At 48.0% G+C, this 26,690-nt stretch overlaps 1 protein-coding gene across 1 annotated transcript in view; it reads left to right on the top strand.

The window, feature by feature from the left end:
• Positions 1-26,690, top strand: part of RASSF3 (Ras association domain family member 3) — a 72,815-nt gene that overhangs the window by 41,387 nt on the left and 4,738 nt on the right. The window contains exons 2-4 of the mRNA XM_028532184.2: positions 20,420-20,527; positions 23,101-23,338; positions 25,018-25,127. Coding sequence (XP_028387985.1) covers positions 20,420-20,527; positions 23,101-23,338; positions 25,018-25,127 — 456 coding nt within the window. The remainder of the gene's footprint in view (positions 1-20,419; positions 20,528-23,100; positions 23,339-25,017; positions 25,128-26,690) is intronic.

The raw sequence follows: 26,690 nt of genomic DNA, 5'->3' as shown, positions 1-26,690 counted from the left end.
GGAAGGCTATTTCCTTTGCCAGATTGGGGAAGTTTTCCTTCATTATTTGTTCACATAAGTTTTCAATTTCTTGCTGTTGTTGTTCTTCTTCTGACACCCCTATAATTCAGATATTGGAACATTTCATGCTGTCCCAGAGGTTCATATGTCTCTCTTCACTTTTTCGAACTCTTGTTTCTTCATTTTGTTCCAGTTGGATATTTATTTTTTCCTTTTGTTCCAAATCATTGCTTTGAGTCCTGGTTCCCTTCCTGTCACTGCTGATTCCCTGAATATTTTGCTTTATTTCATTTTGGGTATTTTTCATATTTTGTTTGTTTGTTTGTTTGTTTTTCATTTTTCAACCAAGCTCAATCAGTTCTGTGAGCATTTTGATGACCAGGGCTTTAACTTCTCCATCAGATAGGTTGGCTGTCTCCTCCTCCCTTAGTTCTCTTTCTGAGGGTTTGCTCTGTTCTTTCATTTGGGCCATATTTCTTTATCTTGGTGCACCTGTGGTCTGGTTGTTCTGGTTGACTTTTTCTTTAATTCCTTGGTTGTCGGAGTTCCATGCAGTTTGACTTTCTGGTGCTTTTGGTGGTTTATTGATTTTAGATTGGTTGTTATCCTCCTTTCGGTTGTGCGAAGAAGTGAGGGGTTCCTACCTACGCCTCCATCTTGGCCGGAAGAAGAAGCTTTATTATATCCTTTACACAAAGAAACAATCAATTTGTGAAGGATCGGCAGGACAAAGAAACTTAGGTTTACATGCTCATAGTGAGGAATCTCAGCAAGGTTTGGGCTTGGGCATTAAATTACCCAAGGAGTCACAAATTTTGTTTACATATGCTTTATGGCCCTGAATTCCCTAGCTGTGGTGATAAGGATGCATTTTTTTCTTAGCTTCCAGGTAGCAGCAGGGAGGGTACCTTTCAAATGGGAGATTTTTCTCTCTCCTTGAGTGACACAGAGAGGTCGGAGTGGTCCTATATTGGCAGTTTCTTAAGTAACTTTAATTAAAAATAATCAGTATGCCATTGTGGGCTATTTTGGGGTAGCCTGCCATGTTCATTTTGCTGACAAGAAACTGAAGCTAGAGTGAGATTAAGAGATTTAGCAAGCAATGAAAGAAAAACGTTAATGTTCAAAGACCACGTTTTGTTGGTCAAGATAATATGATCTGAAGTCATGAGAGGTTGCTTATAAAAGATGGCAGTGAGAGCTTCCTCTTGGAACCAGCTCAGCGTTTTGCAGGACAGAAGGCACGTCTCCTGTGGGCCTTAAAGAAATGGACCGTCAGATACTTCTCCAGCTACGTGGGTTTGGGACCAACACAGACTTGGAATGGGCACGTGCAGTGTAGCTGCGAACCTCGCCATCCAGACGGAAGGGGGAGGAGTTCAAGGGGCTGTTGTAAACCCGGAGTCCATCGGAGGAAACTGGGGATTTGAGATGTAGTGGCTTTTCTTTTGTTTTTCCTTCTTCATTGAATTTATAGGGGTGACATTGGTTAATAAAAGTATAGGTTTCAGGTACAGTGGCTTTTCATTGGCTGAGTGGTTGCCAGGTGAGGAAGAGATCCTCCTTCCTGCTGGAGTAGCTGAGTAGAAAAACATCTTCCTCTCAGGTGGAAAATACCATATTTTGCCGTGTATAATGCACTTCTGTATATAATGTGCACCCATGTTTTTGGCCCAAACTTTCAGGAAAAAAAAGCTTTCATGTTAATTTTAAAAATTCATTTGTTTTTTATTTATATATAGAAACAAAATGAATTATCATATTCCAGAGTATTATTTTGCATGTGGATATTGTTACTACTTTCTAGAGTTATACTTTTAATGCATAAGTGTAAATAAAAGAATTAAAAATATTTATATAGATATGGAATTAGTACTACCCCTATATAATGTGCATCCTTATTTTTCCCTCAAAAGTTTGGGCAAAAAAGTGCGCTTTTATACATGGCAAAATAAGGTGCATCTAATCCTGTCTGGGGTAGTTGACGAGGAGTTGTGGGGCATGAGAGCTCTGCCTACAGGCCCCCCCAACTCTAATTTAAATGAGGTTTGTGTTTCTTTTTTAATATTTTATTTATTTTTAGACAGAAGGGTAGGGAAGAAGAAAGAGAGGGAGAGAAACATCAATGTTTGGTTGCCTCTTTTATGTCCCACACTGGGGAACCTGGCCCACAACCCAGGATGTCCCCCAACAGGGGATCAAACTGGCGATCCTTTTGGTTTGCAGGCCAGTGCTCAAGCCACCGAGCCATACCAGCTGGGGCAGATTTCTGTTTCTTAGTCTTCATACTCACCCTTCAGTTGCGACAACATCCACCTGTGTTTCATGAAGTCAGTAGTGGGCCCTCTGAGTGCCGATCGGATGGAACCCTGAGAGTCTGCTGTGCAGGCATTGAACTGCTCAGTGGTCTTTCCATCCACCAAGGACCTCGGACACGAAGGTGGTCCTATAGGATTACAGTGTAATAAATGATTGTGTTACTGGTTTATTTATTTATTGTATTATGCTCTCTGTCATTATTTTAGAGGGGATTTAGAGTGTGCTCCCCTCTACTTATGAAGAAAGTTGGCACCCTGACCGGGTGGCTCAGTCAGTTGGAGCCAGAAGGCTGCAGGTTTGATTCCCCCGTCAGGGTACGTACCTGGGTTGCTGGTTTGATCCCTGATTGGGGTTTCTCTCTCTCTTTCTTTCTCTCTCTCCCCTCCCCCTCCCTCTCTCTGCAGAATCATTAAACATATTGTCAGGTGAGGATTAAAAAAAATGAAAAGTAAAAAAATGTATGGTATAAAATGGTATGCTGTGTTATCCTGGCAGCAGCCTCATATCATACATCTCGTGTTTACTGTGTCTCTTGATTACGTTATTTTTGTGCTTGATTTATCTTGTGTTGTTTTGTACAGTAGCAGGCAGTACAGGCTTGTGGCCTAGGAGCAATAGGCTGTGCCATACAGGTTAGATGTGTAGTAGGCTGTGGCATTTAGGTCTTTGAAATGTGATGTTTGCACAACAACAGAAATACCTAATGACATTCTCAGAATGTGTCCCCTCGTTAAGGGGTGCACAGGACTGTATTTGCATAGTGTTCTTGAAAATTCCCAGGAAGTTTCTAAGTTTGCTTTCTTCTAAGTTGATCTGTTCACCTGGGAAGTAACTGGCTTTACCGCCGTTTGGTTGCTCTCAGTTCCGTAGGAATGAGAGTCCAGCCAGTAACCTGTGTCTGCAGGGAAGGAAACAGGCTGGAGAAGCACAACACAGTTGGGTCACCAACACCCTGGGCAGCGTGTGAGACGTTGTGATGTGTGTCACAGTCGCCCTTCCTTCGGGATTGCCGATGCGGACGGAGGCCGTCCAGGCAGCTGGGACCTTGTGGCGAACCAGCAGCTGGCCGTCCTTACACTTAGTGACTTAGAATTTTTGATGTACTTGATACTCTAGTTAATTGGAAATGAAAAACTAAGTTCTAAAATGCAACATGACTTTTCCCTCCTTATAGCTTTGCTCATTTCCTCTCTTTGAATGTTGACATTTTAGTGAATACAGAGTGAATTATATTGATTTCAGTGTTTAAAAATAAGACCAAACACACCTCGCAAACCAATGTAAGAGTCTTGAGTGGGTCAAAAGAGCTATGAAGATATTTTTGGGATGGATAAGAAACTCTGAATATGGGGTGGGTATGGATGATATTAAGAAATTATTATTGGTTTTCTTAGGGATGATAGGGGGTTTTGATGATGTAGGAGAATGTCCTTACACTTCAGAGATTCATGCTTGAGGATGTAGTGGTAGAGTGTTGTATCTACAATTTAGAAATGATTCTGCAAAATGAATGAAGCTCACTCCTTATACAGGGATGGGATTACACCCACTGAGGGCAGAAACCACATGTGCCCTAGTGCCTGACACACAGTAATAGTAAGTATTTGCTGAATGGGAGGTCATTTAAAAGAATCCAGCCAGCACTGTTAAATCTGACCTTTCTTCTATGCTTGTTACCTGTCCAAAATCCTTGTGTTGATACTTTGAAAGGCACACACTCAAAATGGCAGCATTTGAAATAAGTAAAGATTTATTGATCAAGAAGGTGCCATCCCTAGAAGATGGGGAGACCTTAATTCTTGAATCCATTTTTAAAAGTACAGGGTTCAGGCTTCTTTTATGTCCAGAGAAGGGAAAATGGGAGGGGCTGTGTTTGTAAAACCTCAAGCTCCAAGCTGAATTCCTGAATTCCCATCTAACACAGGAGCTACAGGCCCTGGGAGCTAAGCCGGCTGGAAGGAGAGCCCAGAGACTGGGCGCTCCTTAAGGAGGAGCGGGGACCATCCAGGCTTCTTCCCAAAGCACCTTGCATGGCACCGGTGCTCACTGATCTGTGTTGAACAAATGGGAAAGAGGTGAACAGCACAACTAGTGTAACAGCAGTGCGCATTTGAAAGTGGGATGACTTTCATTGACTGGCTGGCAGCAATCCAGGGATGGGGGGATTCTGGTGCTTTCTGGGGCTTTCAGGAAGATGAGGCTGAGTGAGAAACAGATCTGAGAAAGGAGTGGCAGAGCGTTGGTGATGTAGCCAAGGCCCCCAAGACTGACGTATTTTTGCAGAAAATAAGTAGGTACCATTGTGCACAGTGAAAGCTGAGCATTCTGGAAACTCCCATCCCAAACTTTGAAAGTCGATTTGGTTTCAGGCTTGGTTAGTCAGATAGTTTGTAAGAGGCTAGGGAAGACTTGGGGCTGCCCTTGGGTGAGGAAATGCTGGAGCAGTTCTTGGGTGGCATTGGGAAGGGAAAGAAACCTACAGTTTTGTGTTCAGTTATTGCCTATTGCTCTTAACTGTTTTCTCAAGATGTGCAGTGAGGAAGGAAGAACAGCTGCAGGCAACTTTCTTCCCCAAGTACAAAGCAAATACCGTACGTGGGGTGTGTAGGCACAGAGTAGAATTAGTTACAGAATGTCAGTTGCTTATTTTTTGTTTCAGGATGAAAAAAATGAGGTGTCAAGAAGGAAAACCATCTTTCCTTGTAATAAATTTGAAATCATTTTCTTTCTTTTTCTCTTTTGCTTCCTTTCTACTGAGAAGTTCATAATGGACACTGACACAGACTCTAAAAATACTCGCCAGCAGCACGCTACAGTGTTTTCTCTTTGTCTAAAATTAGCTGATTTGAGCTGTCTATTCTGGTTTTCTAAAGCCTCCCATTAGGTGCTCTGGCTACTTCTCTCTGGTTTTCTGAGCTCGGGATAACAAGGGGAAGGAAGCAAACTAGGAATGACTTTATCTTTTACAGAATTTACAACTATCTGAGGCAGGTTCCAGCTGAGACCCCGCCTCCTCCAGGGGGGCTGTGTGAGGTTTCCTCTGCCGGCCCCTCCCTCTGTGCCACCTGTCACCTGTCACCCTCCTCAGCCCACTGTTCACTCCCACTGTGGCCCCCACGGCAGAGCCTGCACTGTCTTCATTGTTCTCTCCCAGCTCCCGGTGCCTCATGACTATTTGCTAAATGTTTAGGTGCTTAACAAGTATTTGTTGAATGAAAGCTAAAATTGGCCCACTTACTAGACAGAAAGAAAGGAATATATAATTTATTAGTGGCGTACACAAAGAGACCTATCTTTTCACATGAAAACCAGGGAAGTGGGGACAGAAAAGAAAGTGGGAGAGAAGCTGGGGGAGAAGGGAGTGGCTGGGAAGTGTTGACAGGGTCAGGGTGGATGGCAGGAGCCCTGGGCCCGGAAGCCAGATAAGAATGTGCCCTCCAGGTGGGGAGGGCAGCCGCCACTGGCCTTTCCTCTGCCAGAGTCCAGATGGCACTGGACATTTCTAAGGCATGTTTTTTTTTTTAAACAATATCTGTGCTTTCAAAAATAAGTGTCTGCCTCAGCTGGGGAACATTCATTTTGTGAAAGGAGGTGCACTTGTTAACAGCTTGCATTTGTTAATGTCTGAAAATGCTTTCAGTTCAGAGTGTGTTTGTGTGTACATTTTTTCTGTAAGTTCCTTAAGAGAAGGGAGTCATAACTTCTATTTTTGGACTAATAGAATTTCTGTCTGATAAAAGTCTGCATCTTATTGGTATTGGGGTATTCAAGGAGGACCAGATTTCATTGTTTCCCCGCCTGAGTTTGAATCAGCTGAGAAGGAAGACAGGAGTAGGGAAGATGGAGACCAAAATGTACCGTGATTGCTGATAACAGATAAAGATGATGGGGATAGCGCCCCCTGCAGGGTCAGCGCAGAATGTTGGCCCTCAAGTGAGGTCAGAGGAAGGGGCTGGCAGGCCTCCTTTCTCCTTCCAGACCTCTCTCCCTGGAGAGGGGGAAACATGGGTGGAGAGAGGAAAACTCCCTTCTCTATTAAAAGGTTAAAAAAAAAAAAAGCCCACCACCTGTTATGTACTTTCTGATGTCACACAGCTAGTTGGCCACAGATTTTTTTCTTGGGCCTTAGAGGCTATTTGGTGTGAATAAAAAGGGTGTGGTTTTGGAGTTGGCCAGTCCTCGAGTTCGTACTCCATTTCTGTGACCTTAGCTCTGGTTCATGCATCTGTACGATGGCGTTAGAATCTGCACCCCAAGGGCTATGTTAGACCTCACTGTGGTTCAAAACTGTGGGCCGGAGCTTGGCCTCCATTTGTCCATCAGGAACACAGGTATCACCCAGCCAGCCTGGGGCATTTACCAATCCACATTCTTTCTTTTTACTTTATTTTTTAAAAGATTTTATTTCTTTTTAGAGAGAGGGGAAAGGAGGAAGAAAGAGGGAGAGAAACACGGATGTGAGAAAAACCATTGTTCAGTTGTCTCTGATACACACCCAAGGGCGGGACTGAACCCGAGACCTGCATGTGCCCTGACCAGGAATCGAACTGGCAACCTTTTGCTTTGCAGGTCGACGCTCAGCCAACTGAGCTACACCTGTCAGAGTTTTCCTTTCTTTTTAAGCTAGGTTTAGAGCCTCAGAAAACTTGGTGACGGGGGGATGGTTCTGAACAGAGTGGGGCTTGACTATTTTAATTTTGATCTTTTTGGAAGGCACAAAAAAAAGTTGTTCCTGAGGAAGTAAATTCCTCAGTTGAAAGAATTTTACATGTTGCACATACCCTAGAAAAATTTGCAAAAACTTGCGTTACACCTGGAAATGATTTTGTAATCAGGAGTTGAACAACATGATTTGTGTGACCTTGGGAAACAAGTACCTTTTGATTCAAAATATTCTTAGCTCCTTTGTAGGACATTCTTTAAGTAGCTGTTTTAAAAGTGTTGTTGGCTATGCAGGTTAGAGGACTTTATGACAGAGTCCCCCCTGGGCAGGGGACTTGGCAGCCTAAACACTCAGATCTGTGTGTGAGGGATCTGCCCCAGAACTTGTAAATGTGATGTAGGCCTTCTTGTCTTCGGGCTTCCTTAGATGTCCGGACCTCATGGTTCCAGAGCCCTCAGGCACACTGTCATTCAGGCGCCGCCCCAATTGCGTGGCTAGGGATGCAGCTCCAAGCAGGCGCACGTCCTGTGTGGGGTAAATGCTGTGTCTGACCCTCCCCTTCAGTGTCTGCTGTGTGCGTCCTGGCCAGACCTGCAGTTTAATGATACACAGCTGTGAAGCTGCGCACATCCTACGCTCATCCACGCACACTTCGGTCCCCTGATGCTAACATTCATTAATTTTCTCTTTTTTTTTCCTTCCACCGCAAATCAGATCTTACTTTTAGCAGGTTTCCTGTCCACACTTCCCAGCTGAGCTGCCCCTGTCCTTGTCCGTCCCACGCCACCTCAAGCCACCTCACGGGCTGGACTGACCTGACCCGGGCTGTGGGGGTGGGACCTGCCTGCTCTTTGACCCCCAGCACTGAGGAAAGGTGGGGCAGGAGGGCACTTCCTCCCGGGCTTGGACTTCCTGTGCACGCCAGGAGGAAAACAGCTGGAGGGTGTGTGAGCCCTCAGGTTAAACAAGCAACAGACACTCCTGCACAACAAAGAAAAATGTAAACTGGGCTACCCTAGGGAAGCTGTTATCTATAAATTGGTGAACTGATGGGGTGATGTTAAAAAAAAAACACCTACCTTTCTTTTTGGCAATAGCACTATGATTAAAAAAATAAAATAAAGGCTTTTGTTTCCCAGATCACAAGGGCTTGTTTTTATTGAGGAGCCTTCTGGTTTGCTCTCCAGCAGCATCCATACATTGATCTCTGTAAGTGCCATTGGCTGTCAAGTGAAGTACAGCTTTGCCACCCTGGGGCCCCTGTTCTGAGTGCAGGAGTTGAGTTGTTTGGGTGCAGGGGGCTCCCCACACCCCGGGGTGCTGGCACATCAAAGGGTGTTCAGTTGTTCGGGCAAAGTGCTGAACTGCTTTGTGTTTACTTTTGTTTCCAAGAATGTTTTTTAATTTAAATTTTTTATATGTGAAAGTCTTTTTTTTTTCTTCCTAGATTTTATTTTTTTCCTGACGATTAGTCATACAGACTTTGGAGAAGTTTGGTAGAGAAAAAGAAAAATACTGTCTCACACCTCACCGATCAGTCATGAACACTGTTAACATTTTGGAATCTTCTAGTCCTTCAGCACCTGGTTTGTCCCACCTGATACACAGTTTCTGCTCAGAGTGTTTTCCAATTAAAAACCTCTTCTGTAGGCTTTGTGTAAACAGCTCCTGTGCAGGTCCCTCTTAAGATCTGAAGATACTTACTTATCTACTTCCTTAGTGCTCGTCCCACCGTTTCTGATTGTTAAACTAACTCTCTGTGCTCCTGGTGTGATTAGTAATTCTCTAGTAAATCACTGGTTGCATTAATACTTCACCCTCCCAAATTCAGGTTGAGTATCATCTGTCAGAACAACTAAGCCTCCAGAGCCGTGCACGAACCCCAGGGTCTTGGCAGCTTTTGATTGTTCTTGTCTAAGTTTCTTTACTCCTCCTCTTCCTCCTCCTCCTCCTCAGCTTAACTGGTTTTGAATTAGACAACTTTACTTAACTTTGGCACATGTAAGCCTCCTAAGCCCCCATTTTCCTATTTACAAAACAGAGGAAGAGTAATAGCAATTCCAGTGTTCTTGTAAGGATTCTGAGTCAGGTCTGAAGGGTGTGGTGCTGTGTCTGGAACCTGGCCTTGATAAGATTCGCTAAGGGCAGCGTGTCTTCCTCTTCCCCTCCTCAGGCCCTGCCGGGGAGTTGGGCTGGCTAGTTCTGCCCATCTAGGTTTTGGAAGAGGGACCAGAAAGGAAAGGGAAGCCAAACGGGGGAGGCGTCCTGAAAAGATAATTTGCCCCCTTGTAAGTATAAAGTTTAAGCATTTGTGTTGGGCCCTGCCTGCACCCTGCAAGGCCTGGGCAGGGAGCCAGCCTCTGGCTGGGTTCAGTGAGGCCGGAGAGGTGGGCTGTGGGCACCAGGCCCTGGGGCGTTCTGCCTGCAGGGGTCTGCCTTCCTGGCCTCTCTCCTCTTCCAGTCTTTGCACGTGGCCTGACTGACCACAAGCCTCTGACTGACTGACCTTGTGCCCCTGGCATTTTCCAGGGGATTTTGTGTTTCTCACCCTGTCAGCTAGGAAGCTGGAAGGCAGGAGGTGATTTCTGTAGAAAACAGTATCTTTAGAAATTGCTTCTGTTCAGGTCTTTAAGGTAGGAATCCACCTGAGTTTTATAAAGAGAATTTGTTTGTTTGTTTGTTTATAGGGGAAGGGAGGGAGAAAGAAAGGGAGAGAAACATCGATTGGTTGTCTCTCACACTCATCCCAACCCCAGGGACCAGACCTGCAACCTAGGCTCGCTCGTGCCCTGACCAGGAATCAAACTGGTGACCTTTCCCTTCGAGGGATGACACCCAGCCAATTGAACCATACTGGTCAGGCCTCCACCTGACTTTTATGTGAATTGCTCTCACATATTTTTTAATTGCCCCAGAGTACTTTCACCTTGGTAGGAAGGAGGAAGACAATTCCTCCGATAAACCCAGCACTGTGGGCTGCACCGTGTGAAAGGAAAGGTGGCTGCTCGGGTGAACCTGGCCGTGAGTATTCTCCGGGTGCCGTGTGTTGCCTGTGCTTTGGAGGGCAGCCGCCGGCTGTCTCTCTTTGTTCTTTGCCATGTATTGCCTGTGGCAGAAGAATGAGTCCTTGTACACTTGGTACTTCAGCTATGCCTTGTAAAGGCTATGAATAGATGTAATCGAAAGAGCCATCTTGAGTGGAGCGTGGGCTGGAGGGGAGGAGGATTCAGGAAGAGAGGGTGGATTGAATTAGTGGGAACAAGAGGGATATAAAACAGTTTAACTTCTTGTGGTCCCCTTCAGACTTTCAAATTTGTCTATTTAAAACAAACCAAAAAGGCCCATGGTCTGGACATCTGGCTTAGAAGTCCCTGCCTGTCGTCTCTGCTCCTGCGGTGCCGTCCGGCCACGGCTGTGGTGTGAGCGAGAGCTTCGCCGACTCGGACCAGTGCACTGGGGGGGGCCGCCGGGAGTGCGAGTCGGGGATTCACAGACCCAGGCCTCGAGGAGTTAATGTGACTGTCTCCCCGGGCACTGTCATCCTGGACAAGTACGTTGTCATCTCCCCTTTTTAACCCTGTGTTGCCGGAAAACATAGAACCTGACTTGCTTTTAAATCTTTTGCTATGTGGTGGCAACTTAGACTGCATGTCCTAATTGGCAAGGAAGATGACGTCGGACAATATTCAGAGAGGCTTGCTTCTGACCAGTTTTTCTTGGAGTGCTGGTCTGCAGACATTTCTAATCTTCTTGAGGCTCTGGCCTCTGTTCACATCAGGTTTCAGCTAGCAAGGTGGCGGGCCTCTCTGCCAGCCTCTGCCCTTACTTTCAGGCTCGGGCTGCTGGGGGAGCTGGAACAGCCCAGAGCCTGCTGAGCTGCCCAGATGGGCCCCACCTGGTCCTCCTTGGTTGCTGCGGCATTTCTCTGTGCTTCCTGTCTGGCTCACCTCCAAGTGAGCCGGCTCATTTCCTGTCTCCAGAACTGGCCCTTATCACCAGGGTTCAAAGGTTCCATAAAGGATGTGGTGGGCCTGACCTTCAAACTCTGACCTTTGTAGGAGCCTCTGGTATCTCTGGGCTACCCTGAATTAGTGGACCGTGACTCCAGAGCCACAGTTGTAATTGCTGTTAGCAAGAGAACTGGGCGGCTGCTGGAGACCCTTAGGGTGGGCATGGTGTCAGAGCTTGGCATTGTAGTGCTGGTCTTACTTCCCTGCTGGCTTCCCTGCAATTTCTTGTGTTTACTCCCAGTTAATTTTCATAATACCCAGTGCACTTACTTTGTAGGTTCTTGATTAGGATAGTGTTGTAGATGGTATAGAGTATCAGTAAGTTTATTACTGAAAGTTCAGTGCTCTCTTTAAAATATATATTTTTTAAGTTTATTGATTTGAGAGAAGTATTGGAACATCAACTTGCTCTACTTATTTATGCATTCACTGCTTGATTCTTGTATGTGCCCTGATAGGGGAGCAAAGCTGCAACCTTGGCTGTGGAGGCGATGCTATAAGCAACTGAGCTGCCCTGCCAGGGCTTTTAAAAAAGATTTTATTTATCTATTCCTAGACAGAGGAGATGGGAGGGAGAGAGAGGGAGAGAAACATCAGTGTGTGGTTGCCTCCTGTGTGCCCCCCACTGGGGACCTGGCCCACAATGCAGGCATGTGCCCTAACTGGGAATTGAACAAGTGATCCTTTGGTTTATAGGCCTGTGTTCAATCCACTGAGCCATACCAGCCAGGGCCTCAGTGCTCTCTGGATAATTAGGGTAACTGACTTCTTGAGGACATGCCTGACTTTGAAAACCTAGGAATCCATTGGTCTGAGACCTCCAGAGAGGTGGGCTGAGGCAGAGAGAATGCTGACTTACCTTCAGCCACAGTCTTCTTCTAATTACCAACTCCGACTGGCTTCAATTGGATGTGTTTGGCTCCGAGGCGTCTAATAATCTTTCCTCTCTTTGTTACCTAGCTCATTAGAATTCAAATAAAGTTAAATCAGTCGTGAAATGTATCACCTTTCAGAAATGAATAGCATCTTAATTGACTGCCTTTGAAAACTTGTCAACCTGGGATTTCTAAGTCCGGGTGTAATCTGGTATGCCTGGAGGTTGGGACCTCAGGCCGGGGCCCTCTGGGGAGACTGGTCCACCTCCAAGTTTGTTTTCTGGCTCCAAACAAGTGAGTGGCTGTTTGACTATTGGCACGCGACCCAGTTTCTAAAGCACAACCATATAGGGTATGGCGGACTGGTAACCAGGAGGGTTTGAAAAGTGAGGTCATGCAGGGCCCAGATGAAACTCTTTTAATGTGTATCACAACTGCAATTAATCTTATTAACATGCCGGGCCTGTGCCTGCTCTCCCTGCCCCGGGTGTGCGAGGGCATTGACGGGGCACGCTTTGAAGGACTCTCTTCTTTGATGGTGCAGATGGATAACAGAAGCGTATAAAACTCTGTATCTGGTATTATAAAGGCCTTTTGTGTGCCCTTGCAGATTCATTCAGTTTTGAGAAGCAAACAAAAACTTCATGCAGATTGATAAGATGTACAAAAGAGGATGGATTGTAAGCGCAGTCCGGTAGCTGCAGTCCGGTAGCCATGGGCTCTGGGGTCAGACAGAACCGTCAGGAAGGAGCGGCCGGTGCCCCTCCTCTGTGTGCAGCAGCAAGCTGGTCCCAGCACAGGGTTTGGGGGTGAGAGGCCGGGGACCACTGTCGGTTTGTTGGGAGGCAAGAGTGCACCCAGAAACAGCAAACCCCGGGGGTGCTGTGGGTGCTAAATCTGCATTGATGGAGTGGCATAGGGGTTCCTGAGATAGAGAGGGAAGTGAGGGTGGTTGGGGCCAGGCCAGCTTGCTGGGTGGGGTGGTCCTTCAACGGGAGGATCACTGGGTGAGCGGGTGGGGGTGCACATGGCTCCCAGGGGAGAGCTCAGTGTGACTGCGTGGAAGGGTGGCCGGCTGTCCGGGGTAGGGGGTGTGGTTGAAGGGTTTGCAGGCAGGAGGTCGGTGGCACACTTCAATCCCCCTCTCTCCCGAGGGTGTCTGAGAGAAGGCGGGTGCAGTGTTGCATCTTTATAAGGTGCTGCCTAGTTCTGTCTTTGAAGTCCATTTTTTTAGAAGTTATCTAAAACACCACCTAGGCTCCCTTCTGCTGTTCTCTTTGTTTAACAAGTAGCCTTGAGGACAAAGAAGCTGTTTAAAATGGTCAGGTTCAACATATGTGCTTTGAGTTTGCTAACATCCCCTAATGAATACAGAAACCACTCACTAAGTGAATAATTAATAAGAAAAGAAATATCTGTTCCTGTATAATGTACCCATTTGCTCATACATAATTAATGAATGCCACACTTGTAACATTATTAAAGTTTCCTGGCTGTGTGCTCACGAAGGTTTGTTACCTGCAGGACCTGTCGGAGCCTTTGGGGGGGGGGGGGGAGCCATGCCCTTGCTGACCGTGGACCATCCTGCAGGACTGGTGTCCCAGGGGCACCCTTTGGGAGCAAGGTGCCCTTCGGTTTGTCAGTGTCATGTGCGCTGTTCAGGCCCTCTCAACCACCCTGTTTCCCGTTTCCCTTTTCTGCCCTGACATACCAGTGATATATCTCTTGATGGAAGGACGGTGAGGGGGCTGTTGCATTCTGCCCGACCTTTTTCTTCGCTACTGGAACGTGAACAGCAAACGGGGGCTGCCTGGAAGAGTTGCCTACAAGCTGAATTTGGGTATGATGAGTCTCTGAATCCTCACGTAAATGAAGATAGAGCCCCAGCTCTCTATCCTGCCATTAAAAAAAGAAAAAGAAAAACCTTCCCATCTGGCAGGGGAAAAACCCTCGAGTGGACAGGATGAGTCAGCATGCTGTGGCTGGACACCAAGATAAGCGTCTCTGGGCATGGCCCTCGCCAGCGGTCCGTGCTGGCACCGTGAGAACGCAGCAGCCAGCAGCACCCTGCGCTTTTAAGGTCAAGAGCAGCAGCGGCACTCACCCCAGAAACAACTGTCCTGGCTCCTTCCCTCCAGGAGCAGAAGCTCCTTCGCTCCAGAACAGTTCCTTTTGCTTGAACACGGCACTTTATACGTCGCCGTCTCCTGGGTTTCCCTCCCCGTGCCTCACGGGCACCTGCTCATGTCTCCTCTGGGCGCGCACCGTCTGGCAGGGCACCACAGACCACGTGCGGCTGCTCACTTTTAAGTTGTGGACAGTTAAATAAAATTTAAAATTCTTGTCCTTATTTCAGTTGCTTAGACACCATGTGTAGTGTGGCTCCCCTTTGGGCGGCACGGGTCCGGGACATTTCCATCCCCGCAGATACGGAAATGCTGTCGGAGAGTGAGCGCCCTGTGTACCTGCAACACAGATCCTGATTTTCGGGAACTTTCGGGCCCCCTCAGCGCCCCTGCCTGCTTTACCCTCTGCGGTGCTGAAAGTGGAGAATGCCAGACAGACCTTACTGACTGGATAGATGGACCTGTCCCCTGTGGCCCTTCCCACACGCACTCGGGAGGGTTGAGCAAAATGAGCTCCCAGCCTTGAAATGCCCTCTGAGGGCCCTGGGGGTTTAGCTCTGTGGGACAGCCCTTCCTGTATTTTTAGCACAGGGTTTCCATGTCTAAAGTACATCTCAGAACAGTTTTTTCCTGCTAATCACACTTTAAAATCTAATCCAAGAGTGTCTAACCTGATGTGTCGAAGGTTTCTTCCAGCCCCCCAACAGCTTGCTCCCAAGCTCCTGGAGATGCCTTGCCTAATGCCTTGCTATCGTGCATTGGTTTGCTTGTGGGTCCCTCCCTGATTGCTGTGGAAAGGTCTCTCCCAGAGGAGATGGTCTGTTTTAGTTAGTCCTTGATTCTTCGTCTGATGTCTCTGTTGGACCAGAGCCTGGCAGGAAGGCCTCTGAAGGAGCCGTTATCAAGACTCCATTCCACTCAAGCTGTCCCTGAACTCCCTCGGGATGAGGGGCGGTTGGCTTTTTTTTCTGAACACAAGACGGGCACATGTTCTGCGTGTCGTGCACCGAGTACCAGTTTGAGGCATCAGCAGGCGACCCCCTGTCTCTATGACTAGAAATGACAGGAGAAGTAGGAATCTGTGAGTTTGGGGTCTAGCCTCACTTCGAGAAAGCATGAGCACCTGTTGGCTTTAGTGAGTTTGCACTTCCCTGCTGACCCGGGCTGGCCCTCCCAGCTGGGCCAGGAGTGGGGGCAGCTCCGTGTGAGGGCTGCGGGACCACTGATGGAGAGACGATGGCACCGTTTGTGAGTGTCTGCCATGCCCCTGCCACCAGGCACTGTGCCTATGTTGTCCCCCACTCGCTTAGAGGATCATGCTATTTGCATTTAAAAAAGGGGTCAGTAGCCTTATTTCTTGACGAGGCCTGTGGTGCAAAACCCAGAAGATGGAAATAAACATAGAAAACCCCTGAAGCAGGTGGAAGTGAGACACACTTGACTAGGCTGCCAGGCAAGGGAAGGCAGGACCACAGCTCTCTTTCCCAGCTTTCAGTGTTGGCACAGAGCCAGGTGCCAGTGGCCCCTCAGTAAATAGTTGTTGAATGATAGATTGTATTATATTTTCCTAACAATTCTATAAAGCATGTAAAGGTTTGCACATTTTAATGAGATGAGAAAACGGCGGCTCAGAGAGGTTCGATAACTGGCCTTTGGTCGCACAGCTGAGTGTGGCCGGCCGTGACTCCGACCTCAGCGTGTCTGAACCGTGTCCACGTGCCCTCGGCAGGCTGCGGGGGAGGGGCACTCCCTGTGGCTTTGTGTTTGGTTGGTTGGTTGTTTTGCTGTTGCTATATTTTTAACCTTAATTTTGTAAGGTTTTGACAGGATTTCAGAATTACAGAGAAGTTAGCAAGAAGAGTGTAAGTAATTCTTAGATCCCTTGCCCATGTCTGTAGGGGTATGTTCTGGGAAGATCTGATTTGTGAGCTGTTCACACAGGAGATCAGGCCCTGCCGCACGAGGATTCCCGGGTGCCTGCGAGGCAGGGTGTGTCCCTTGTGAGAAAGTGCACTGGGGGGGGGCAGCTGTTGCGTGACCCCGCCCAGGAACTGAGGCGAACCCAAGAGCGGCAGCCCTCAAGGGCTTGCTGGATGAAAACAGGAGAGAAGAGTCTAGGGCTTATACTTTTGCATAGAACAGCCCCTCCCTCTGAGAAGCTGAAGGATTTGGGGGATATAAAAGAAAAGTGGCTTACAAAAAAAAGGATGACTTCAACTTCCCAAACAAACTCTCTCAGGCGTGGCATCGCGCCCTCCCGGACTGCCAAGAACAATAACCGATGCGTTCACAGTCGGCTGCATCCCATGCCATTTCCTCTTCTCACCGTCGCAATTAAACATTCGTGTTTGTGCTGCTTTATCTGTTCCATGCCCACCACCCTGTTGTTTTTTTTTTTTAAATTTCTCTCTTCTAATCCTTACCAGAGGATATGTTTGTTTATTTTAGAGAGAGAGGAAAGGAAGGAGGGAGGGAGGAAGAGGGGGGAGGAGAGAGAGACGTTGGTGTGTGAGAGAAATACCTGCACGCACCATTGTCTGGGGATCAAACCCACAACCTGGGCGTGTGCCCTGACCAGAGATCAAACCCACAACCTTTGGTGTATGGGACAACGCCCCAGCCATCTGCACCACCTAGCCAGGGCCACACAGGTCCCCCCCCTCGCTCTTCTTGGCTTGCTTTCTTGGTGCCCATTGTACCCACTTCTCCCTGTGGCTCCCAGGTTTCCCACCTCCTCCCTGCTGAGACAGCTGCATTCCCGAAGGCCTTGTATTTGGTGGAAGGGCAGGCAGACTCTTCCCCTCGTGAGAGGAAAGGAGGTCGGTCTCTCTCTCTAATCCTCACCTGAGGACGTGCCCATTGATTTTAGGGTAGTGGGAGAGAGGAACATCGATTGGTTGCCTTTCACAGGCGCCCAACCAGGGGTTGAACCCACAACCTAGGTATGTGTCCTGACCCACAATCGAACCCACGACCTTTTGGTGTATGGGTTGACAACCACCCGGCCAGAGTTTCTCCAACTCTGATGCTGAATGCAACCTGTGACCTCCACTCTGGGCCCCGAGTCTGTGACGCCTGTGTCTTCCCCCACCCCCCACCCCGTGGCCGGACCCCTCCACTCGGAGAAGCCGGGGTCAGTTATTCCGAGACGTTCCTCACTAGGACTCGACCTGTGCTGGACAGTGAGTGCCGTGAGGGCGGAGGTGGTGACGCACTCCCAGGCCAGGGCCCGGTGCTTCGGAGAAGCCCAGCGAATACTTGCTTGGTGAGCAGACCTTGGCGGGCAAATGCTGTGTCAGTTGACTTGAAACTACAGGATCATATGAGAGTAGCTCTTACAAGTCCTCATCACAAGAAAAAAAATTATAACTGTGCGAGGTGATGGGTGTTAACTAAAGCTGTCATGGTGATCATTTTGCAATGTATATACACATATCAAGTCCGTGTGCTGTACACTTAAAATGAAGAGTGTTACACGTCAGTTGTATCTCAATAAAAAAATACAGGATCACAGCCTTTTACGTTTTAGCTGCTTCTGAGATTTACTTTCCAGTTGGTCTTTAAACAAGGAGGGTTCAGCCTTGGGAGAGCTCTTTCTGGGGCTTTAATCTCTGAGATGGCGAGAGCGTTATTACACAGCGTGTGTCTGTCCGTGGTCCGGGTGCCGACCAGCCAGAGGAAGCGTCTCTTCCCAGGCCGGCTCGCTCCTCCCACCGTCCCGCGCTCCTGGGAATGCGGCTGTGCGGGCCGCAGTCCAGTAAGCATCCGCCAAACCTGTAGCTAAGAACTGATCACACTGATGCTCACTGATGCTCAGACCAAAAGGGATGGGAACCGTGTGATTTCACTCACATGTGGGATATAAAGCAAAAGGCAACGAATGAGCAAACAAAAGAAACTCATAGATACAGACAGCAGAGTGATGGGAACGGTGGGGAGGGCCTGGGGGAGGGGCTTGGGGGTGGGTGAAGAGGGTAGAGGGGGCCAAGTACATGGGCGCCGAAGGAAATTGGGGTTTGAGTTGTGAGCACACGATTGTGTGTACAGATACTGCAGGGACAGTTGTTCGCCTGAGATTTATACGCTGTTATCTCCCTACGTTGCCCCAATAAACTTAATTAAAAAAAAAAAAAAAAAAAAGGACTGACCAAGCTGACTACTTGACGCTGTTTGCTCTTAATCGCCCCCCTCACGCCTTCTCCTCCTCCTCATTCTTAGACTTCTGGCTTCTTAAGTGGCTAAGCCCCTGGGGTGTATATAAGCTGCAGCATTCATGTAATTAGCAATTTTGTAAGGCTTTAAATCTTGAGTCTCCGGTGTCTATGATTCCTTAAATGGAACCATCTGGTCCCATCAGTCACATCAGGGAGGACAGCACCAGCTCTTTGCAAAATTACCCAGTTGGGCCAGGGAGCACCTCCAGGACGAGGGAACAGCCTAGGGAAGGGTGGGAAGCCCGAGCGCAGGGTTCGCGGCCCGGAGCAGGACCGGAGCACTGGTCCTGCCGGCTCAGGCACCGTCCACACCCCTTTGCCCTGCCCGTGTCGCACCCACGCTGTGGAAATGGGGTGGAAGCAGGGCAAGCAGAGGTGCAGGGTGTGTTTTAAACGTCCTTGGAAAGAGACATTGAACCTGCTGAAAAGGTATTTTAACCGGCAGTCTCCCCACCCCGTGACACCGTAAAAAAAGGTCGCTCGGGGGTTTCACACCGGCAGGCAGAATGCCCCCGCGGGAGCGCAAGCCAGGCCGCCTGAGCCTCGGGAAGGGCCGCCCTGCCGGTGCTGGTGCTCCTCCAGCGCGTTTCCTCCCACACGGGCCCGCCAGACTTCCTCAGGGCCGCGCGGAAACGGAAAAGTTTCTGAGATAATTCAGAGTCAGCACACCCTCTCCGGGTCTAGACTCGAAGGACTTGAGGCCAAACGGGTCAGGAGCCGTTTTATCCTCTTCTGGGGCCTGTGCGGGCGCAGAACTAGCCGGTCCGCGAGTGTGGGTGCAACAGTAACTGGCATCGGGGGCGGGATGCCTGCTCCGAGGGTCTCCAGCGGCGAGGATGGGGTGGTGCAGTCACTGGGAAAGGGGCACCTCTTCAAGGCTTTATTTGTGGGCACAAATCATTCCATTTTAATGGTTCTTCCTCTTTTTGTCTTGAAGATCATTGGGTCCCTTCATCCTCTCTGAGTTGCTGCCCTGGTTGGAATCTGATTAGGCAACCCTTTAAGTTTCAGATGCCCACAGGGAACTGTGGGCACCTGTTCGATTTAGTGGGAACGGCATAGAGGGCCGGGATACAAATTGAGTGTGGTCTCCTAACTGGTTGGGTTGTCCTGGGCCACACCACTTGACCTCTGTAAGTCTCAGTGTCTCCATCTGTGATTAGGGGGTGCTGATGAGCTCACCCTGAGGAGGATCCAATGAGGACACCCTGTGGAAGTACTAGTGGTTTCAGTAAACATTGGAGTTACTTTGGGGCCTGGCTTCCAATGAGTTCCACCACTTCTGTGGAATAATTAGGTTTCTATCGACAGGTTAATTTACTTCTTAGAACTTGATCTCATCTGGAAGCTGGAATAACAGCACCTACTGGTTAAATTGTTGGGAGAGGTAAATGCAGTACAAGTTAGGCACCCGATAAACCCGGCTTCCTGGGGGCACTGTAGCTTGGCCACCTATCACACAGCAGCCTTTGCCTCGTGCCATACGCCGGCTGAGCTCTCAGAGACAATAAACCACTAGTGAATTCCTCACAGTGATTAGAGCAGTGTTGTTCCCTGCAGAGAGGGAGTGGGGAGGCAGGGGTGGGGTGGGGCCGGAGGGGTGCGGCTGAGAGTGGGCGGCGGGTAGGGGAAGTCTGGCTACTGCATCTTGACGTGCGGATTCGTGTGGAAAATAAATTTCCTTCTGGTAATTGTGTAGAATTTGACAGATCGGTGATTAGTGCCAGTTAACTTTATTAACTACTGTATAATACTGAAAAGCTCTAAGATCATAAAGGCCATAAAATTTGCTAAAGAGAGCATTTTGGTATGTGTTTTTATTATTTAAAATGGAAATAGCCAATCTATCAGGTACTTGAAGGGAACTGTGTTTTTGCAGAAGGGAAAGTTAGCAAAGACAGCTTTGCAAAATGATGTTTAACGAAGTCTTGCTTTTCAGTTGCGGACAAAGTGGTTTTTGACACATCCCTCAGGAAGACTGTGGTCTGAAGGGATGAGATCTGTAGTTGTGCATAAGAGTTGGAAGTTGAGAGGGGAAAATGTGTCAGAAAGTGAGAGAGAGAGAGAGAGAGAGAATGTGTGTGTGCATGTGTGTGTTTCAAGGTGAAGTGCTCCATAGTTAGTCATAGTCGTCTCATGTGTCAAGAATTCTGGCTTATCTGCAGTTTTTTCTATGATTGCTCATGTATGACATGCCTTGTTTTTCTTCTAGGATGTGGAGAAAGAGAAGGAAACGCACAATTATCTCAGCAAAGAAGAAATCAAAGAGAAAGTTCATAAATACAATTCAGCAGTCACAGACAAGTTGAAGATGACCTTGGTAAGCACCGGTAACACTCCTTAGGCTGACAGAGGTCTGAAGACTAATAGAAGTTGTTGCTGCTACAGTTTGTTTTCAGACTTCTGAATCACACCTGCAGGTGTTTAAATGGCCAAGATGTTGTAGGACAAGAAAATGTTTCTGCATCTTTCAAATTCAAGTTGTATTTTGAAGTACCTTTACTTCAAAATCAGTTAAATGAAGTTAACCTTTATTTTAAAAGATTTTGTGCCTCTCCCCCGCCCCCAAAGATGTTTAGCATTGAGTGTAATCATTGCCTGTTTAGCATATGGGTGGTAACTTAGACTCTAAGGAGGCCTTCACTTACGTTTTATCTTGTGTAAATAAATTTGGAAGTATCAGAAAAAGGGTTTTGTGCCAGTGGAGTGGAATATAATTGAACTCAGACTTTCCTCAGCCGGTTGTCTGGAGTGAGACTAAGTATGTAACATTCAGCTTCCTACACATTGTTGATTCGGGCCCCTGCAACATTGTACCCACACTGTTTGAAGCTCAGCTGGGGGTGAGGGCGCAGCAGGGCGAGCCCAGAGCTTGGTGGGGAGGAAAGGAGTGCCTGCAGCAAAGCTGGAGTGTTTGTGTTCCACCGAACTGGGCTGGCCATGTGTGCCTCACCCGCCCCGCCCCCACACACTCAGTGACTTCCCTCAGGGCACCTGCCAGCCCTGGGTGCCAGTTTCCAAGGCCCTTGGACCCCTGCGTCTCAGTCTATTGACTGTGAACTGACAAGAGTTCACCAAGGGACAGGGTGACCTGTTTAGAAGAGGCCCTACTGAGCTCTGTGCCCCTGGGCCGGGGTAGGAGCTTTTAAACATAAGCCCTTGCGGTACAGGACCCTCCCTCGTGGGCCCCTGCCGAAAGGGGAGCGGCAGATGGACTGGAGATTATTCTTCGCTACTCCAGCAGTGGCCTTTCTCCTTTCAGACAGTGTTCATCAGAGTAGAAAGAAATTCCAGCCCCCTCCTTTGGAGATGAAGACAGATGCAAGTTTCCATGCTGTTCCACAGATAAAAAATTTAAGCACTGTATAATACTTTCCACAAGACTGAACAAGTGACTTGGTATCGTGAAGTGATCTGTGGAAAGGAAGAAAAATAATGGACCATAAAGAGGGTTTACAGGTCCTCCTTTAACTGTGTCATTTTCACACAACACCTGAGGACTTATTTAAACAAAACATTAAAATTGTTTTTTTTTCTAAAAATTGTTTCTACAATAAAATTGTTTCTAATTGTACGGAATGTAAAATAGAAAGTGAAGACAAGACAGTTGTTACTATTTTTGGCAACCGTGAAACAGCAGTTCAACCTTGACAGGTGCGAAAACTTATCAAATTGTATATATTAAATATATGAAATAAAGAAATGATTTTTTTTTAATTTTTAGAGAGAGGGGAAGGGAAGGAGGAAGAGATGCAGAGAAACATTGATGTGAGAGAGAAACATGGATCAGTTGCCTCTCGTAGGCGTCCCGTCTGGGGAGGAACCTGCAACCCAAGCGTGTGCCCTGACCAGGAATCGAACCAGCAACCTTTTGCTTTGTAGGATGACACCCAACCAACTGAGCCACACTGATCAGGGCAAATATATGCATTTTGGGGGGAATAAAAGTTATAGTTCACCAAAGCTAATAAAAATATATGTATATATGGAAGGAGACATAAATACCATTTAAAACAAGAAAGATAAGTGCTTATATCCATAGTTCACCCTGTAGCTTGAATTTGGTTTAAAAATATTGCTGCTTGAAGTGCCTGAAATGCATTAGTATGTATTCTGTGCTACATGGGATACATTTGTACAAAAGAGTTGCAGTGAAATTGGTAATCCAGTACATATGATGATGGCCAGTAGGATTGGAAATAGCTTGTTTTCTTACTGCCTACTCCTTGTTGACTTGGGAATTTCAAAGTCCTAATTGTGACCTTCCTTTTTTGTGTAATAGCTGGTCATCAGTTACAGCTGTCTTTTCCTTTGAGCAGCCAGCCTAGACCTATCCCCCAGACTTTAATGAGCCTTGTGGTTTGGCCAGCATCTGCTCCAGTGGACTGTGACCTCGCCCGTGGGTCCTGACCTTTCACATGCAGCTTAGGAGGCGTGAGTCTGGACCTCGGTCAGCACCATGTCGGGAGGCCGTCTCCTGTGGCCACATCTGCCCTGCAGACCTTGCCTCTGGAAGCACTTTGCTGGGGTGCACTAACCTCCCTCAGAGGTCCTTCCCTTAGGGACAGTCTCTAGTGAAGTTCCGCCACAGAGCTGTAAGACAAAAGAACGAGAGAAAGAGTGTTTTCTCCCTGGCTGGGTCGCTCGGTTGGTTGGAGCGCTGTCCCCATACACCAAGGCTTCAAGTTTGATCCCAGGTCAGGGTGCATACAGGGAGCAACCAGTGAATGCATCAATGAGTGGGGCAGCAAGTCGGGGTCTGTCTGTCTGTACCTCTCTCTCATCAATAGTAGTAATATTTATAATTTCATCTCCTTGTTTTGTTTGGATATTACCCATTCCTAAAATGCCACTGTCAGCCCAGCTCAGTGTGTGCTTGTCTTCCTGCCTCAGAATTCAAACGGGATTTACACTGGCTTCATTAAAGTGCAGATGGAACTCTGCAGACCTCCGCAGACTTGCCCGGACTCCGGGAAGCCGGCGCCCAGCAGCCACGGCTGCATGAACACGCTCCACATCAGCAGCACGAACACTGTGGGGGAAGTGATCGAGGCCCTGCTCAGGAAGTTCCTGGTGACCGAGAGCCCCGCCAAGTTTGCACTTTACAAGCGCTGTCACAGGGAGGATCAAGGTACAGGCCGTGCTTGGAACGACGGAAGCGGTCTCCGCTTCTATCTGTCGTTTGTGCTCATGAACAGAAGGCAGGCTAGCGGGCGTAGGATCTCTGGCAGCTGCAGTGGAGCTGGGGATGGACTCTGGAAGCCGTGGTGATCGTGACATGAGCCTCATGCCACCTGGGTGTCCACCTTTTTGAGTTGGACAGTCGTGCATCTGAAGAGCTCACACGCATCCACATGAAAAAGGGGCTTTTATCTGCACAGGGGTGGCTTTGATTTGTTTTGGGTTTTTTTGGTAGCTTTGATTTTAATGCTCCTTAGGACACAAAAGGGTGCTCCTGTGGTTGAAGTTTGCAGGAGCCCATCCCACATTAGATGTGCCTCTGAACATGGAGCGGCCTCGTGGACTCGCGGTCCCTGAGGCCTTGAGGACGGGGAGGACGGCGTGTACTGCTGCCCATTTCACATTTGCTGATGTCGCTAGCACAGCCCTGGGCTCTTTTCTTCCCTTAGCTTGTCTCTCTGGCCATCACACTGGGGCACTGTGGCCCCCAGGCCCCCAGAGGCACTCGCAGTGGGTGGGTAACATTGGGATCTGAGATCTATCTGCCTGTCTGAACTTGATACCCACATTCATTGGATGGAAAGAGAATATTAAATTTCTGCATGAAACAGAATGAGACTTTCCAGGTCAGGTATTCGAGCAGAAATGGATGCCAGTGCTGGAGAACAGTGATTGGGTGGCGGACCCCGTGCTCATTTGAACATAACGTCTGTGTCTGTGCATGAGGAGGCAACCCCTCACCTCCTCTGGTTTCCCTGGGTAAAGCCTAAAGCAGCCCCAGGGGAAAGCAACACTGACCTGATGTGATAGGAATGCCCTCAGTTGCCTGGAGGCGAAAGCCAGCTAGCTGCTGAGTGTGTGTACATGTTCTGAATCCCTGCCCTGGGCTGGGCCCTGCAGAGTACAAAGGTGAATGGACCGAGGTTCCCACCCCCAAGTCCACAGGCTCAGTGAGCGGGGCAAGTTCACAAATCTGTAGGGAAATTGGCATCTACAATGCAGTTGTACCTAGAAGTGCCAACCAAAAGAAGGTAGATAAGCTCAGATGGCATTTTTATCTTGTCGGCTTCTTTGCTGGCTCCCCTGGGCTTAGCTGTACAGTCCTGCTGAAATAGTGCCTTCATGGCTGGCCGAGCGCGTAGCACTACAGGCCAGGCCAGCACTCTGCGTGTGATGGGACACGCCCAGCTGTGCGTGAAGCCCCCCGAGCTTGAATGCCGACTGCCTAGTTCGTTTGTTTGTGGCTGCTTATTCTAAATTAGTTTGCAGAGGGATTTGCTCCTAGAGCTCTGATCTCATGTTCTTTGGATGGTATATTTTTATTGTTTTGAAAGGGGTTGCAGATTCTTTTTTAAGTTTATTATCTTGCTTTCCCCAGGGAGGAGCAGAATTAATTAGAAGTCATTTGGGGCACGAATACCTATTTAAATTCATTCATGAAAAATTATTTCCTTTTTGATCAAGGCAAAGTTTGTATTGTGCAGCTAGAAAGAAAAGATTTCCTTCCACTGTGGGCCAGGGGTAATAAGATGAGAAGGATGTTGCCTTGGTTCGGAGCAGGAGTGGTGTGGGTGTATGTGGTGAAGGGAATGATTCAGTGCTCTGTCTGTGACCTGTTTCCTTACGCAGTCTACGCCTGCAAGCTCTCAGACCGGGAACATCCACTCTACCTGCGGCTGGTAGCGGGGCCCAAAACAGACACACTTAGTTTTGTTCTCCGTGAACATGAAATCGGAGAGGTAAGTGATTGTACGTTCCTGCTTTAAACTAGACACACCAGCTGGTCCTGTTTTATTGCTCTAGCCTAGTGGTTTTACCACTGGGAAAGAGGAGGAAGGGAGGGTGGGGGAAGAGGAGGGGGGGTCACTATCATGGAGGAGGAGGGGCTGGTTAGTCCTGCGGAGGGCAGCTTGTGGTGTGTTTTCGAATGGTTCGAAGTCAGCCTAGAGTTAGTCTATGTATAATTCTTTTATAGCACTCATTGTGTCGGTCTGCGATTTTCAGAGGTAGAGGAAATAAAACTTTTACTTGATCTCCACCCAAAGAGTCATTTTCACCCCTTCTACATCTAAGTTCCTCTAATGCAGCTGAACTTTGAAAGCTGACACTCTCCATATGTTCGCTGCTAACAGAGTCTCCAGGCCAGTTTGCTCCAAAGGGAAATAAAAGGGAATTCAATCTCTTCACCAGGAAAGACATTTAACTTTGTAGAATCCCTTTTTTCCCTCTTTGCCCAGATGATTAAGAAATTATGTTTGTGTATATAGCATCATCTGCCATTTCCTTTCCAAGGAGGATTGTATTTAGGCCAGTTCAGCTGAAGGAGAAAGCACTTGAGATTGTCCTTGTAGATCAAGTGTCAACTTTAAAAGGACACTTGAGCACGTCTCCCAAGCTCTGGGTCTCACTCAGTCTTTTGTCTGGAACAGGAAATGGCATGAGGTGCCCGTTTTGTGATGGAGCGAGAATGGGGTTTCTGGGTTAAAAAATCAGGGAGCCAGGACTCAGCCTCGGTTAGGTCAGCAGCGTGACCTTGGGGAAACCCGATCTTCTTAGTCCTCAGCCTTTCAGGTCTGTGCAGTGTGGGACTAAAGACTTTACAAGGTGGTTTTAAGTCACAAATTAGTAGTGTGTGTAAACATGCTTTGTAAATACTGTTTTTTTTAAGATTTTGTTTATTTTTTTAGAGAGAGGGAAAGGAAGAGTCAAAGAGAGGGAGAGAAACATCAATGTGTGGTTGTCCCTCATGCGCCCCCTACTGGGGACCTGGCCTACAACCCAGGCTTGTGCCCCGGCTGGGAATCGAACTGGCGACCCTTAGCTTCGCAGTCTGGTGCTCAATCCATTGAGGTGCACCAGCCAGGGCCAATACTATGTTTATGTCAGTGTAAAGTGGAACTCTATTTGGAGAGTTTCAGGAAGACAGTGATTGTGGACATTTGAGTTTTCTTTTGATTCCGATGTTCTGAAGTTGAAATTTGCTGTCTTTTGGGGAGGAAACTGGGTCTGGCCCTTCAGTGGTCACAGGGCCGCATTCCCTCGGAAAGCCCTGCCAGATATATCAGCATAGTCCTGCCAGCATCCTCAGTATTGGTCTTTTAAGTATTGGGTGTGGTTTAGTGCAGTGAGAGCCACGTTCGTTGTTTGGGGGGGAATTCGGTTTTGAGTTTCCTTTGTGTTTCAGTGCCCCGAATTGCTTTGTTAGACGTCTGCGTGGTGGTCTTGTTTCTCTGAGTGTTACGGCTAACTGAGCTGAGGGGGCAAACAACTCTATAGCTCTCGGGGACAGGGAGGAACATACT

Source organism: Phyllostomus discolor, chromosome 2 (genome assembly GCF_004126475.2).
Source record: "Phyllostomus discolor isolate MPI-MPIP mPhyDis1 chromosome 2, mPhyDis1.pri.v3, whole genome shotgun sequence".
NCBI lineage: Eukaryota > Metazoa > Chordata > Mammalia > Chiroptera > Phyllostomidae > Phyllostomus > Phyllostomus discolor.
The sequence above is the reverse complement of the archived record's forward strand: the minus strand, read 5'-3'. Positions and strand labels throughout refer to the sequence as shown.